Source organism: Nyctereutes procyonoides, unplaced genomic scaffold (assembly GCF_905146905.1).
Source record: "Nyctereutes procyonoides isolate TBG_1078 unplaced genomic scaffold, NYPRO_anot_genome, whole genome shotgun sequence".
Classification (NCBI taxonomy): Eukaryota; Metazoa; Chordata; class Mammalia; order Carnivora; family Canidae; genus Nyctereutes; species Nyctereutes procyonoides.
In genome coordinates, this window is record NW_026575020.1 from 29,989,975 (window position 1) to 30,005,635 (window position 15,661).

The window sequence follows — 15,661 nt, forward strand, 5'->3', positions numbered from 1 at the left end:
CCTAAAGGGAACAGGCACAGAGAGGTCAAGGTCTAGGCTGGAGACTCACAGTTTGTTGGAAAGAGAGCCATATTCAAACCCTGAGCGACCTGGGTTTGGTCCTGAGCTCCAACCACTACAGAAGTTGCCTGGATGATGCCCCAAGTCCCTAGAGTGCAACCCAGGACCCACTTAGTCATTCAACACACATCTTCTGGATAATCATAACTTGCAAATACAAATCTTGTTGGGCACAAATACAGCCCAGCCTCAGGGAGCCTCTGGAGAGTAAGGCATCCAGCTGGGCAGCAAGGAAAGGAATTCCAGGTGGAGGGGACAGTGTGACCAAAGCAATCTTGTCACTCAGCCAGGAGCATCAACGAGGGCCAGACCCCTCTGGTGCTGAGCAAGGCAGGAAACAAGCTGCATGGAGCTTGGGGACGAGGATGCCACACAGAGGCATGCAGAGACAGTGCAGTAAGTAACCAGGAGCATCGCTCTCTGGGGGAGGGTGGCATAGAGAGCTTTGGTGCTGGTGCGCCCCAGGGAACTGGGCCAAGGGAGTGCACTGGGAGGGTTGGCCTAAGAAATAGCCTGAGTGCTGACTCTGGACACCTGTGCTCCAAGGCTGCTGTTGCAAAAAGCAGGTGAGCAGATAGTGGGAAGGGCCTGCCCTCAGGAAGCCACAGGAGGCCCTTCGAGAAACTGGCTCTGCCCTGCCAGAGAGGGGCCAGTGCTGGAGGACTGGAGGACAGCCACCTGGGGGCTGCAGGGGACAGGAGAGCCAGATGGGCTCCCACTGAGGGCCAGCGCCCTGTGCCTTCCTCCCCCAAGGAGCTGGTCCTCAGGAGCTCTCCCCATCTGACCTGGTAACCCCTGCTACTGGGCCTTCCCAGCTGTGCCTGGCGGAAGCTACCGCCCCCAGGGGCCCGGGCAGCCCAGCTCTCCCATTCTGCTACCCAGATGCTGACTCATGACAGACATCATCCCCCGGAAGCTTTAGGTCCAGCCAAGTTGGAGGGTCCCCTCTCCCCAAGGGAAGGGGCTGCTGACCATCTGGCCCAGGGAACAGCTTGGCTCGAACACACACATCTTCACAGAGAGCTTCTGGACACATAAGAGAGCAGGCCAGAGCTGGGAGATGGGGTGTGGCCCCACCCCAGGTCCCTCTCTTCATGGCTCTTTCCCCAGCCCCTCTCTTGAGGGCTGGCTCGGGGAGGGGTGGGATGGGACTGCCAGCTGAGGGTCCTGGCTAAAGGCTGATAGGTGGCTGGGAAGCAGAGCCTCCAGAGACAGGGAACTGTGGAGGCCCCACCCTGGGCCAGGCTGGCAAACAATGAAGAGGCTGTCCTTGCACCACCAAGCCCCAAACCTACTCCCCTGGCACCAGCACAAGCCTCCTGGACTGAAGGCCAAAGCTGCCACAGCCCCTCCTCTCCAGGCCCTGCTGTGTGTGCAGCCTTCTCTCCGACCAGGAGTCTAAGGCTTATGTCTGCACACAGGACTAAGGTCAGGAGGGCTCCTCAGGCCTCTAGGCCCAGCCCAGGCTGGGCTCATTCTGCTTGTCTTCCCAATGGCCCACCCCCATCACCAAAAGCAAACCTTCCCTCACCGGGAAAGCGGGAGCTCAGACTTGCTCAGATGTCTGGCTGGCCCATTCGAACCTGCCACCCACCAGGGACAAGCCTGAGACCAACTGCTGTCTGCTGGCCTCCCTGCCCCCTACCATTTCTTGGCCCGTTGCGTTCTGGCCCTACCCCTGCCAGACTTCCCTGGAGGCACGGCCACGCCCTGTGGCCTGGCAGAGGTTCCGTGCTCTCACTTTCACCCTTTTCTCCGGCCTCCGGAACAGACGCTCAGCACAAGCACACACAACACCAGTGTGCACATGAGGCCCACAGGAGGCCAGTGACCCGTCCAGCTCCACATGGGGTTAGAGTCACCCATGGGGACCACACCCACTCTTGCCAGGTGGCACGGCCATGCCTTCCTTCATACCTCTCCTCTCCCACAACCCTGGCCTTCCAAGTGCCTGCTTAGGGCTGCTCCAGGAACCTCCCGTCCCCTGATGTCCACTTCCTTGCCGTCTTTTGGTGCCTTGCCCAAGGTCAGCCTCACTCTGTCTTCCCTTCCCCACCCCTGGCCTGGGATGGCAGGGAGGGGAGGCATTCAGAGCTCCTACGGTGAGCCTACTGCCTTGTCCCACTGAAGTTAGGAAGAGAAGCTATGGAGAGGGTCAATCATCACTTGCCAGGGTACCAGGAAAAAGGGATTCTCTCTCCATGCTCAATGCCCCCAGGAGGTGGGCTGTCTCTCAGGGACCTTAGGACCTCTGCAGCTTTGCAGCCAGGCCCCAGGCCCCCTCTCCAGGCCCCTCCCCACTTTGAGGCTCAATCTCTCAGGCCTAGGAGCCTACACCCAGCCCAAGCAAAAGGGTCAGGTCAGCAGGAAAGACTGGCGGGGCTAGGGGACATGGCCTCACCTTTGAAATGGGGCTCAGTGCTCCAAATACCACCCTTCCTCTGTCTCTGTCCCTCCAGAGACCCTGCCCTAGACTGTTGATTCTCATGTGCAATAGAGGACACCACAGGGATCTGTGGAGCTCTTGACAGGAGTGGGTGAAAATGATTCAGGATGTTTGGGAAGAAGGCCTGGGAAGGAGTGCTTCCTATATGAAGGGGTGGCCCTAAGGGGAAGGGATTCCAAGCAGAGCAGGAAAGACAACTCTGAAGGACAAGTGGACAGTCCCTAGACCCAGGTCCCTACCACAGGGACCGGCCCTGCAGGAAAGGGTGGCACCAGGGTGCTCAGAGACCCTGACATTCCTGACCCTGGGCCATTACTAATACCCCTTCCCTGTCTTAGGTTTCACTTAGTTTCTTGGATCAAGAGTTAAGGTCATGGATCTGGACAGCCCATTCAGGGTGTGGGTTGGCTGTGGACCAGGGCAGAGGAGCTGCTAGCCAACGTGGCCTCTCTCAAGTCATCCTTCCTATCAGGGGCTGGGCTGGCTACCCCAGTCCTCTCGTCCCTGAGGGAGGTGTTCGCTGCTTGCGTTCTCTCCTCTTCCTCCACTAAAAAAAGAAGGGAGCCACCTGGATGAGCCTGCTCCAGGAACCTAAACTGACCCACGGATCCTGGAGGGTCGTGGAATCGGGCAAGCGGCTGCCACCCGGCCGCCACCACACTCACCAGGCGCTCAGACATGGGCGTCTTGTCCCCGTCGGGAAGGTGCTGCTCCAGTGCCAGCACGATACAGTTGGCGATGATAGTGGCCAGGATCATGTACTCAAACGGAGTGCGTGGGTTAAGGACTGGCCAGGAGGCGCCACGGGGGAAGGTAGGCGCGAAGGCCGAGGCCCACGGAGCGCGGGGCAGGCAGCAGCCGCGGCCAGGCCCCCTCCGGAGCGGCTGAGAAGGGCCGGCGGGAAGCCCACGCCGTCCTCCCCGCCCTCAGCCCGAGGCCGCCTCGGGGCGGAGCCTCTGCAGTGTGTCAGCGGCCAGCCCCTCCGCACGTCCCGGCGGCCGTCAGCACCGCGGACAGCGCCCCCGCTCCGCCCGGCTCCCCGCGACCCAAGGGAGGGGACTGCGCCCCCCGCGCGAGGCCGGAGGAAGGACCCCGCGCAGGCGCACACCCCGACCTGGGGACACGTAGCCACATGGACCCACAGAGGCACTCGAACATACGTGTACCCAGGGTCCTGAACGCACGCACGCGCACCACCGGGTTCATGGAATGCCCGCACACACACGCAGGCACCTGCAGCCAGGCACGCGCCCGGGCTCGCGTCCACAGGGGCGCCCACACCTAAACAGACACGGATTCGCCCTCGGGTGCCCTCCAGGCTGGCCGCGCGCTCCGCACCCACACCCAGGGGTGAAGGGACGAGTCCAGGGACAGGGGGCTCCACCCAGCGTCCAGCCCGCTCCAGCAGCCGCCGCCACCAGGACCACGCGCGCGCGCACTCACACACACGCACACGCGGCGCGCGGAGGGCCCCGGAGCCCCGCCCCGCCCCCTCCTCGCCGAGAGCCGCGTCCCCGATCCGCCTCTCCCCAGGTCGCACCCTCCTCCCGACCCCGGGAAAGATGGCCACTGGGCGCAGCCCGCGACCCGCCCCAGCCCCCGCCCCGGCCCCCCGCCCAGGCCGCCCCACCCAGGCCAGCCGGGGCGCCGACACCGGACGCCGCACCCCGGCCCGTCCCCGCGACCTCGGCCGGTCCCCCGGCCCCCGCGCGGCCCGGCCCCCGGCAGGATATGGCCACTCGGTGATGCGCTTGGCGTATTTGCGAACGACGTTGTCCTCGCTGAAGACGAAGAGCGAGCGGTTGACGGTGAAGCAGTTCTGCTTGACCGGGATGGGGTTGTACAGCGCCATGGTCCGCGCGCGCTGCGCGATCGACTGCTTGTAGAGCACCCGCTGGCCCGGCTGCAGCCCCCCGGGGCCCGGGCCGCCCGCCCCGCCGGCCCCGCCGCCCCGAGCACGCTCCCCACCGGCGCCCCCATAGCGGCTGCCCAGCTCGTCCCCGAAGCGGACCATGGTCCCCGGGCGCCGCGCGCATCCCCCGGCCCGGCGGCCCCGGCAGGGAGGGCGCTGGGCGCGACAGCCAGGCGCTCGGAGCCGAGCAGCAGCGGAGCCGCGGGACCCGCACCGGACCTCGCCCGGCCCCGCCGCCGCACCCGACTCCACCGCCCGCACCACGCCCTATAAGGGGCCGGTCACGTGGCGGCTCCCGGCCAATCGGCGCTCGCCCCGCCCGCCAGGCTGCCGCCCGCCCCGCCCCCAGCGGGCCGCCCCCGCCCTGTCCCCCGCGGCCGGTCCCCGCCACCAGCCCTCCCGGCCGAGCCCGGGGCTGGGGCGGGCGCGTGGCGCGGGCGCCGTCTGCGCGTCCAGCCTCGCGCCGGGGCGGGCGCTGGCCAGATGCTGAGTCGGGCGGCTGCGGCCGGGAGCCGGAGGGGCTTGGGCGCCCTCGACGGCGGAACGGGCGGCCGAACTGACCTCGTGGACCCTCCCTTGCCCCCAGAAGCAGGAGGCGTCACCAGCCGTGAGAAGCTCCAGCCCAGACTGCGAACGGTTAGGCCCCTGGCTCCCCATGTTTCTTTCCACACCTCACTCCCCTTGCTGCAGACCACTGGCTTCCTCCAAGAAGATCCCAGCTCCGGGGGCCCTCTCCTGCCATCCTCTCCGAGTCTGTGACACCTCCATACACCATGCTTTCAACTCCCTAGTCTTGAGTTCTCAGGATGCACAAGTCTGTCCTGGGGCCCCTTGGCCCTCCGTCCTATCCTAGGCCTTCCTGTCAACATGCACTGAATCACTTCCAAAATCTCAGTTCAGAGATTCCTTTGTTCCACCATCCAGTCAATAAAAATTAATGAGAACCTGCCATTACTCTTAATCCATCCATCCGTCCATCCATCCATCCATCCACCCGTCCATCCAATGACTCCTCTAAATGCCTAGTAGATGTCAGGCACTCAGCACCCAGCTCTGCCTTCATGGAGCTGACAATCTCATACAAGGAATGACAAGTGCTTCCACAGTGGCTACTGTGCCAGACCCTGCTCTACTCCATTCATACACTATTCGTCCATTCGGTCCTCACGACATTCAGATAAGAAGACTTCAGGAATCGCTCCTGGTGAGTGAGGGCATAAAGTAGATGTGGAACCCAGTGTCCCCTTCACCAGTACAGGATGGCAAATCGGTACGGAGGGCAGCACCAGGTGGCAGTGAGTGCTGAGAGGACAGAACAAGGACACAAAATGGCAAGTGACATTGGGGGAGGCTTTTCCATCACAGAGTCAGGAGAGACCTCTGGCAGGAAATGATCCCTGCACAGACCTGAGTGTCGTAGAGAAGTCAGACCAAGACAGAGCGCAGAGCCCCAGGGGTTCAGGAGTCGGGGGTAATGGGCTCCAGCTTCTGTTCCTAGTGTGACAAGTGAGTCAGAGAAGAGTTCTGAGCAGAGGGGTGATGGTGACTCCAGTTCTAAAGAGGCCCCTCAGGCTGGTGAGCAGGGAACAAACTGGGAGGCCAGGGTGCGCTGCCCAGGATGCGTTCCAGGGTAAGCGACTCCAGCCAGTGACCCGCGGCTCACACAGCACAGCTTTAACCTCATGAACTATGCCACCTTAGGAACACAAACTCTTTCCATCCTCAGCATGAGGACAGCATGTCCTCATGCTTGTCACCTCATGGCCCAAGGTGGCAACCATAGCACAAAATGTCCCATCTCAAAAGAAAGAAGGGGAGGGTGTAAAAAAATTCATTTTTAAAAAAATAAACACATGATTTCCTTTTATAACAAAGGAAAAGTTTCTCAGCAGCTCCTCAGCAAATTTCCATTTATTTATTTATTTATTTATTTATTTTTAAATTTCTCTTTAAATTCTATTGGGCACATCTGGCCCATGGACCAGCCCTGGTTTCAAGAGGGTGGGGAAGTGGATGGGTAGCAAAGAGGTGGGCACGTACTGACTGACCCCAGACATACACAGGGTTCACTTAGCTGCCAAGTGGAAGGGAAGTCTATAGGGAGGCTGCCAAATAGCCTGTCACTGGGGGAAGCTGGGAGGCCATCAGGAGTCTTTGGCCTCCTCTTAGGTCTTGGGCATCTCAGCCCAAAGGAGAGATGGCATGGTTCGGATGAGAAGCATTACACATGGCAGCTCTATCATGCAGCTGGCTGAGTGGTGATGTGTTGGTTGTAAGACGTGAGGGAGAAGGAATGGAGGCTCCTAGGGTTTCACCCAAGTGACAGTGTGGTCTTCGCTGCAACAGGGAAATGAGGGGAGGAGCTTCTTGCACCCAGGGCAGAGGTTAAGAATTACGTGTTTGACATAAAAGTGGTGATGTTGAGTCCGCAGTTGGCTGTGGCAAGGGGCATTCAGATGAGAGGTCATGGCTGGAGCTGGGACGCAAGAAGCTGTGTTGAGCACTTTGTGCCTGACCCTCCCATTCTCTCTGCCCTTCCTCACTCTGCTCCATGCCAGGCACTGGCCTGTGTAGACTGTTTCAGCTCCCTCCCTTGACGTCCAGCTCTTGGTTGTATTTGGCTGATAGGAAGCACCAGGAAGCCCTCGGAGGAAGGAAAGAGCGAGGTCGAGGTCTGTGTCCCCCCAGCTCTCTCCTGCTGGCTCACCAGGGGTTGCCCATGAGCCTCAAGTGAAGGTCTCCATTCCTGTCACCCCTTCCAGTTACTGCTCCCTGTCCTTGTCTCTGCAGGTGTGGAGTCGTTAGTCCCTCGAAGCTTTGTTACATGCTGCACGGGTCACAGTAGAGAGTCCCCGTGAGTGTGCCACCCAGTCAGACCACTGCCTGAATCAGAAGTCATCATGGAGGGAGAAAGTGTAGACAGAGAGAAGAGAGCCCAGGGAGCCGGGGGGGGGGGGAGCACTCAGAAAGAATCAAGTAGATGAAAAGGCGGCTGAGACGGAGCAGAGAACTAAGGGAGGGAAGGGTCAGGACAGCCTGGTTTGCAGGGCCATGGAAGGAGCAAATGTGGGGTGGGGGTATACTCATCTGCCAAATCCTGCTGAGCAATTCAGAGAGATGAAGGCCAACGCCCAATCATTAGCATAGCAAGACAGAGACACCTGTTACCTTGATCAAAGCAGTTTCCACAGATGAGTAAGATAGGCTGAGTGCAACGGATGAAAGAGGGTGACTCATGAGGAACTACATACAGCAAGGGCATACACCTTGTACGGGAAGTTTTTCTGCAAAAGGGGAGCAGAGACATGGAACAGTCCAGCTAAAGAGAGGTGTGGTATTGAAGGAGTCTGTGTGCTTTCTTTCTTTCTTTTTTTTTTTTTTAAGACGGGGATGTTAGGGACACCTGGGGGGCTCAGTGGTTGGGCGTCTGCCTTTGGCTCAGGTCGTGATCCTGGGGTCCTGGGATCAAGTCCTGCATCGGGCTCCCCACAGGGAGCCTGCTTCTCCTTCTGCCTGTGTCTCTGCCTCTCTCTCATTGTCTCTCATGAATAAATAAATAAAATATTTAAAAAAGATGGGGACATCAATGCACTTTTTATGCACATTGGAATTACTCAATAGGATGAAAACTTGGCGGAGCAAGAAGGGCGTGCAGCCTAGTGGAACTAAGAGAGCAGAGGACTTGGGACGGATCACTGGTCGTGACAGAAGGGAAGACCCGCTGCACGGTCATAGGCACAGGTGGGTTTGTAGACTGAGGGGAAGAAGAGGACTCTGTTCTGATTGCTCTACTTTCTCCATGAAATAAGGAACAAGACAATCAACCAAGAGGAGGTAGGGGTGCTGCAGGTTGAGAGGAGGAGCAGCAGGTGGAAATGTTCGCCCAGAGAAACGAAAAGGTGAATCTGCTGGGGAAATGTGGTGGGGCCAAGCAGTGCCGAGCTGGGAGGTAGGCAGAGGGAAGCGCCACTGGGGGTGAGGTTAGGAGCCTGTCACCCTTTATTTATTCATGAGCTAGAGATAGAGAGAGGCAGAGACACAGGCAGGGGGAGAAGCAGGCTCCCTGCAGGGAGCCCCATGTGGTACTCTATCCCAGGACCCCAGGATCACGAACTGAGCCAAAGGCAGACGCTCAACCGCTGAGCCACCCAGGTGCCCCGAAGCGTGTCACCCTTGATGACACCGTCTCCCTCCCTGGGCCGTCCAGCTCACATGCTCTGTGTCCCCCTACCCCCAGATCTCAGTGTTTCCAACTCCCCAGCTCCCTCGTCTCCTGGCAGGGCCCCCTGGTACCTTACCAGCTGTCCTCACTGGCACAACACCCCCCTCTGAACCTCCAGGGACACCTCCTGAGGTCCCAGCAGCTGCAGAAGGCCACACACTGGACAGACCGGGGTCACCACAGTACCCTGGGAAGTCTTCAAGGGTCTCCAGGTCAGGACTGCCCCATGCTTGACGACAGCAGCATCATCGTGTCCCACTGTCCTCAAAGGTCAGCCGCCGTCCATTCTCAGAGGATAGAGGCCTTGCCCCCTTCCATCCACATACCTGGAAGCCCAGCGCTGCCTCAGTGTCTCCTACAGAGGTCACTCCCCCTCTTTCCCCCCACCCTACTGATATATAACTGGCATATAACACGGCATAGGTTTAAGGTGCACAGCGTGATGAACCCATGTGGGTGTATATTGCAGAATGATCACCATGGTAAGGTCAGCTAACACACCCATTGCTTTACATAGTTTCTTTTCCCTCTGTTGCTGTTGAGATAGCTGAAGTATGTGGCTTTGGACCAACATCTCCCCATTTCCCCCACTCCCAGCCCTTGGCAACCACCATTCTGCCCTGTTTCTAGGAGTTCGGCCTTTTTAGGTCCATCACATGAGTGCATTGTACGGTATCAGCAGCAGAACTAATCTGTTCAGCGCAGCTCCCTCCAGGATCATCTGTGATGTCACAGGGTGGGGAGGGGGGGCGGCGGGATTTCCTTCTTATGACTGTACTCAGGTACATCACTGTACTTAGGTCTCACATCTTATGAACCCGCTCATCTGTAAGCAGACACTGAGCTTGCTCCCACGTCCTGGCCACTGTAGAGAAAGCCGCAGTGTATGTGGGGTGCAGACACCGTTCCAAGACCCGCACTTCATGTCCTTTAGATGCATACCTAAGGGTGGGATGCTGGTCCTAAGGCAGCTCTATTTTTAATTTTTGGAGGACCCTCCACACTGGTTTCCACCCTTGCTGCACCACCTGGCATCCCTACTCGCGGTGCCTGAGGGCTCCCCTTTCTCCACATTCTCGCCAGCGCCTGTTGTCTTTTGTCTGCTTGATGCCCGGCATCTTAGCAGGTGGGACATCCCACTGCGCATTCCATCTGCAGTTTTCTGATGATCAGTGGCGTCGAGCACCCTTGCATGTACTTGTTGGCTACTTTTAGATCTTCCTTGGGAAAATGTTCAGGTCCTTTGCCCATTTTAAAACTGAGTTATTTGGGGATTTTTTTGCTCTTGAGTTCTACACATCTCCTATATATATTTTGGATATCGACCCTTTGTCAGATATGCGGTTTGCAAATATTTTCTCCCACATTGTATTGTTGCCTTTTCTTTTGTGGTACAGAAGCTTTTTATTTTTTTGTCAAAAATTTTATTTTAAAGATTTTATTTATTTATTCATGAGACACAGACACACACACACACACACAAACACACAGAGACAGAGAGAGAGAGAGACAGAGACACAGGCAGAGGGAGAAGCAGGCTCCATGCAGGGAGCCCAACACCAGACTTGATCCCGGGTCTCCAGGATCAGGCTCTGGACTGAAGGCGGCGCTAAACCGCTGAGCCACTGGGGCTGCCCAAGATTTTATTTTTTAAGTAATCTCTACAGCCCCCATGGGGCTCGAACCTACAACAGTCCCATGCTCCACCAACTGAGTCAGACGGGGGCTCCCCTTGCACAGAAGCTTTTTTTTTTTAGTTCGATGACCACTTGTTGGTTTTTGCTTTTGTTGCTTGTGCTTTTTGTGTTACATCCAAAAAAATGTTTGCCAAGGCCAATGTCAAGGAGATCTTTAATAATCTTTTCTTGCAGTGGTTTCATGGTGTTGGGTCTTGCATTTACCTGTTGAATCCATTTCAAATTCACTTTTGTGAGTGGTGTGGAAAAGCGGTCCGATTTCATTCTTTTGCATGTGAATGTCCGGTTTTCACACCATTTATTGAAAAGACCATCCTTTCTCCCTCAAGTATTCATGGCTCCCTTGTCAAACATCGTTGACTGTATATGTGCAGGTTTATTTCTGGGCTCTTGATTCTGTGTCGTTGGTCTTTGTCCGTTTTATGCTAACACCACACTATTTTGATTTGTAACCAAAATAGCTTTGTAATATAGCTTGAAATCAGGAAGTGGGATGCTTCCAGCTTCCTTCTTTCTCAAGGTCGCTTTAGCTGCTTGGGATCTTTTGCGGTTCCATATGAATTTTAGATCATTATTTTTTTCTATGTCTATGAAAAATGTCGGAGGTTTGATAGGGATTGCATAAGTAGATGGCTTTGGACAGTGTGGACACTTTGATGGTATTAACTCCTCTGGTATACAGACACAGGGTGTGTGTGGGGGGGCTGTCTTTCCATTTTATGTATGTCTTCAATGTCTTTTTTTAAAGATTTTATTTATTCATGAGAGACAGAGAGAGAGAGAGAGAGAAAGAGAGAGAGAGAGAGAGGCAGAGACACAGGCAGAGGGAGAAGCAGGCTCCATGCAGGGAGCCTGATGTGGGAGGATCCCGGGACTCCAAGATCACACCCTGAGCTGAAGGCAGACGCTTAACTGCTGAGCCACCCAGGTGTCCCTCTTCAGTGTCTTTTATCAACGTGCAGATCTTTCATCTCCTTGGTTAAATTTATTCCTAAGTATTTTATGCTTCTGATTCTAATGTAGATGAAAGGTACCTTCCCTCCTAGACACAACTCTGCCACTAGGTGTGGGGTTCCTATACAGGCATTGGGGAGAGAGAAGTAAGAGGAAATTTTTGTTGTTATATAAATTAATGATTAATTATTTAAATAATAAAGGCAAATGGAACAGAAAGCCAAGACTCCCGCACTTCCCACTTACCTGTGCAACCCCCTTCTGACTTCCCACCCCATATGCTCCCTCCACACCCCCACTGCTCTTGGCACCCTCCCTAATCATCCCCATATTGCCATTTAGTTTTTAAAATCAAACAATGAACACATGCAAATTATAAAATATGCATGAGGTTTAATGAATAACCCACCAACCAGCTTAGGAAATAGACCCAGGATACTCCATGAAGCCCCCATGTGCCCCAGACCCCCCACTTCCCACAGAGGCCACTGCTGTCCCGAATTTTATTTTTAAAGATTTTATTTACCTATTTGACAAGGAGTGAGAGACCACAAGGGTGCACAAGCAGGGAAAGGGGCAGAGGCAGAGGGAGAAGCATAACCCTTCCCCTTGAGCAGGAAGCCTGACATGGGACTCGACCCCAGGACCCTGGGATCATGACCTGAGCTGAAGGCAGACGCTTCACAGACTGAGCCCCAGGCACCCCTGTCCTGAATTTTATGCTCACCCTTCCCTCTTGTTGTCCCTGCAAAATATTTACATAATTCTCCATGCTGGTGACAGAACCGAGCTGTGTATATTCTCCTACAACTTTATTCCCACTCGATAATCAGCTGCCACTGAACACTCACGTCACTTCATGAAGCTGTGAACCATCTGTCGTCATCACATATGTTAGTTGATTGCATGATAATTCGTTTATTCATCTTACTGTGATGTAGACACGCTGCTTTGTTTTCTGCTGCTTCAAAGAATTTTCTAATAAGCATCTAATATGGTTCTCCTGGAATATGGGCAAGAATCTCCAGGAGTCTCAAATCAAGGAGAGGGATTACTAGGCTGTGGGACGGGATCTCAGCCTCCCGGGGTACCACCTGATTAATGCCCAGAGGGTGTGAGCTGACACTCCTTCAGCAACCCTCTAATAGGCCACCATTATCAGGACAAAATTTTTGTCTATCTGGTGGACATTTCAAATATCTCACCATGGCTTTTACTCTGCACTTCTTTGATGACCCATACAGTTGAGCAGCTCCTCACATATTTACTCCCCATGCACGTTTCCCCTTTGTCACATCATCCATTCAAATCTTGGTCCACTTTCGATGGGGTTATCTTTCTCCTTGTTATTGACTCAGAAGTTCTTGCATGTTCTTACATGAGCCTGTCAGGTGTAAGTGTTGCAAAACCTCCTCTCATTCATGATACAGATGTATTTATTATGATGTAACCTAAATCTACCTCATTTTTCCTTTGTGTTTTAGTGATTTTTTAAAAAAGATTTTATTTATTTATTCATGAGAAACACAGAGAGAGGCAGAGACACAGACAGAGGGAGAAGCAGGCTCCCTGCAGGGAGCCCAATGCGGGACTTGATCCCAGGACCCCGGGATGATGCCCTGAGCTGAAGGCAGATGCTCAACCACTGAGCCACCCAGGCATCCCAGTAATTTTTGAATCATAAGAAATTCTTCCTTAATTACTGTTGTGAAGATACTCTCAAAATGTTATTTTGGAATGGTAAGAGTACATTCTCCCATATTCTCTTCTAAAATTTGTACATTTGCATTTTACATTTCAAACCACATGGAACTAGTTTTTCTATATGATGTGAGGCAGGAGTCCACTTTAATTTTTTATATAGTTAAATTGTCAGAACACCATTTGTTGAAAACTCCTCCTCCCCCCTGCAAAACCAGCTCTTTCATAAACCACAGTTGTGTGTATGTGTGGGTCCATCCTTGGGTCTGCTCGGATGGTCCATCTGTCTCTCTGCCAGCACCATGCTGTGTTCATGTGTTATGAAAGCTCTACAGTAAGGTAAATATCTCTACCTGGTGTTCTCCTTTAGAAGAGTTTTTGCTATCCTTGTTATTTAAGTCTATATCATTTTTAGAATCAATTTGTCAATGGGTTTTTGATAGGAATCACACAGACTCCAAAGATCAATGTGTGTGTGGGGGGTGCTGACACAGAGGGTTGTGTCCAACTCTTGATTTTGCCTCAGGTCGTGATCTCAGGGACATGAGATTGAGCCCCACATTGGGCATGGAGTCTGCCTTGGATTCTCTCCCTCTCCTTCACCTCTTCCGCCTGCCTCTCTCCCTCTCACTCTAAAAAAAAAAAAAAAGAAAGAAAAAAGAAAGAAAGAAAGAAAGAAAGAAAGAAAGAAAGAAAGAAAGAAAGAAAGAAGAAAAAAAAGATCAGTTTGGGACAAATATACATCCCTGTGATATTGAGACTTTCAATGCATGAGCAAAATATCTATTTTATATTCATTTATATGAGCAGTCTTTAGTTTATTTCAGTAAAGTTTTATCATTTTTCCCATGAATTAGGTCCTACATATTTATATGAGCTTTATTCTGCGGTGCTCTATGTTTTCATGCTATAATAAAGGATCCCATTTTCTTAAAAAGATTTATTTATTTATTCAGAGAGAGAAAGAGAGAGAGAGAGGCAGAGACAGGCAGAGGGAGAAGCAGGCTCCATGCAGGAAGCCTGACGTGGGACTCGATCCCGGGTCTCCAGGATCACACCCCAGGCTGCAGGAGGTGCTAAACCGCTCACATTTTCTGTTGCTCATATTTAGAAACGCAGTTTTCTTTGGATATTGATTTTATATAAGCAATTTTTCTAAATTTTCTGCTTATCTTAACAATTTATTGTTAGGGACGCCTGGGTGATTCAGTGGTTGAGCGTCTGCCTTTGGCTCAGGGCGTGACCCCGGGGTCCTGGGATTGAGTCATGCATCAGGGAGCCTGCTTCTCCCTCTGCCTGTGTCTCTGCCTCTCTCTCCGTGTCTCTCATGAATAAATAATATCTTTAAGAAACAAAACAAAAACAATTTATTGTTATTTTCTATGTAGATAATATTTAAAAATAAGTTTCATTTTTCCTTTTCTAATTCTTGTATCATGTGTTTTCCTTATCTTCCTGTGCCAGTTGGTACAAAAAAGTCCCAAAATGTGACAGTGGGCACAGTGTTTCATTCCTCATCTTAAGTACTTTCAACATTTCACCATGAAGCATGATGTTTGCTATGCCCCATAGTAGGTATCCTTCATCAGATTAAGAAATTCTCCTCTAGTCTTAATTTCTAGGAGTTTTTATCATGAAAAGGTGATGGATTCTACCAAGTGCCTTTTCTGTATTAGCGCCGTCATCTGACTTCTCCTGTGCACTAAGCCAGTGGCTCACAGTCATCAATTCCTGAAGTTAAACCACCCTCTCATTCCTCAGGCAGGTCAAACTTGGTCATGACTGATTACTGTCTTTGAGATTTGGTTTACTAATAATTTGTCTAGAATTTGTCTAGAGTTTTCACTGGTTTCTGAATGACATCCCCCCGCAGCTCTCCTTGGGCTCCCATTCCTCCCAGAGTTTGGTATCAATGTCATGCTGTCCTTTAAGGGAGCTGGGGAACATTTCTATAGAGAATTTGTACTTTGAAAATTCAGTGGAACTCACTGGCTGGGGTTGATGTTTTCTTTGTGATTCTAATTACTGATTCTCTATTTTTAAGGGTTATAAGACTGTTCAGATTTTCTATCTCCTCTTGGGTCAGTTCGATTCAGTTCTATTTTTCTAGAAATCTACTAGCGCAAAGTTGTTCACATCATCCTTTTAATCCACATATTATCTATGGCTATGTTTGCTTTTAAGTCCCTAGTATTACTTACGTATTTTCCTCTCTCCCTCTTTCAGTCTTGCTAGAGGTTTGCTGTTTTTATTAATCTTGTCAAAGAACCCATTTTGGCTTTCCTGATCATCCCTATCATACATTTATTTTCTAGTTCATTAATATCTGCTCTTTATATTTCCTCTCCTTTCCTTCATTTTGGGTTTATCCATCAGTTCTTCAGGTGGATGATTAGCTAATTAATTTTCAGACTTTCTTAAAGGAAACACAGGACATTATTATCATTTTAAACAGTTGTGGCTGAATGAAAACAGGAGTCCTCAAACTGCCAGAAACACGACTCACAGGGGGCTCAGCCAGTACGCTCCAAAACAATCATGGCGTTTGTGCCATAGACACACTTCTTTGGGTCAATGACTCTGTGGTGGCTTTACTGAGCTTGCCTCAGATGCTCAAGGATGGAAGATGTTCCCACCCAGGCTCCGTCACTCTCTACTAGAAGTCAGAG

The 15,661-nt window shown here is 52.7% G+C and overlaps 1 protein-coding gene across 1 annotated transcript in view; it reads right to left on the minus strand.

Moving 5' to 3' along the window:
- CACNA1B (calcium voltage-gated channel subunit alpha1 B) overlaps positions 1 to 4,520 on the minus strand; it is a 197,860-nt gene extending 193,340 nt beyond the window's left edge. Inside the window, exons 1-2 of the mRNA XM_055334477.1 lie at positions 4,240 to 4,520; positions 3,172 to 3,277 (exon numbers count right to left, since the gene is read on the minus strand). Coding sequence (XP_055190452.1) covers positions 3,172 to 3,277; positions 4,240 to 4,520 — 387 coding nt within the window. The remainder of the gene's footprint in view (positions 1 to 3,171; positions 3,278 to 4,239) is intronic.
- Positions 4,521 to 15,661: the final 11,141 nt, after the last annotated feature.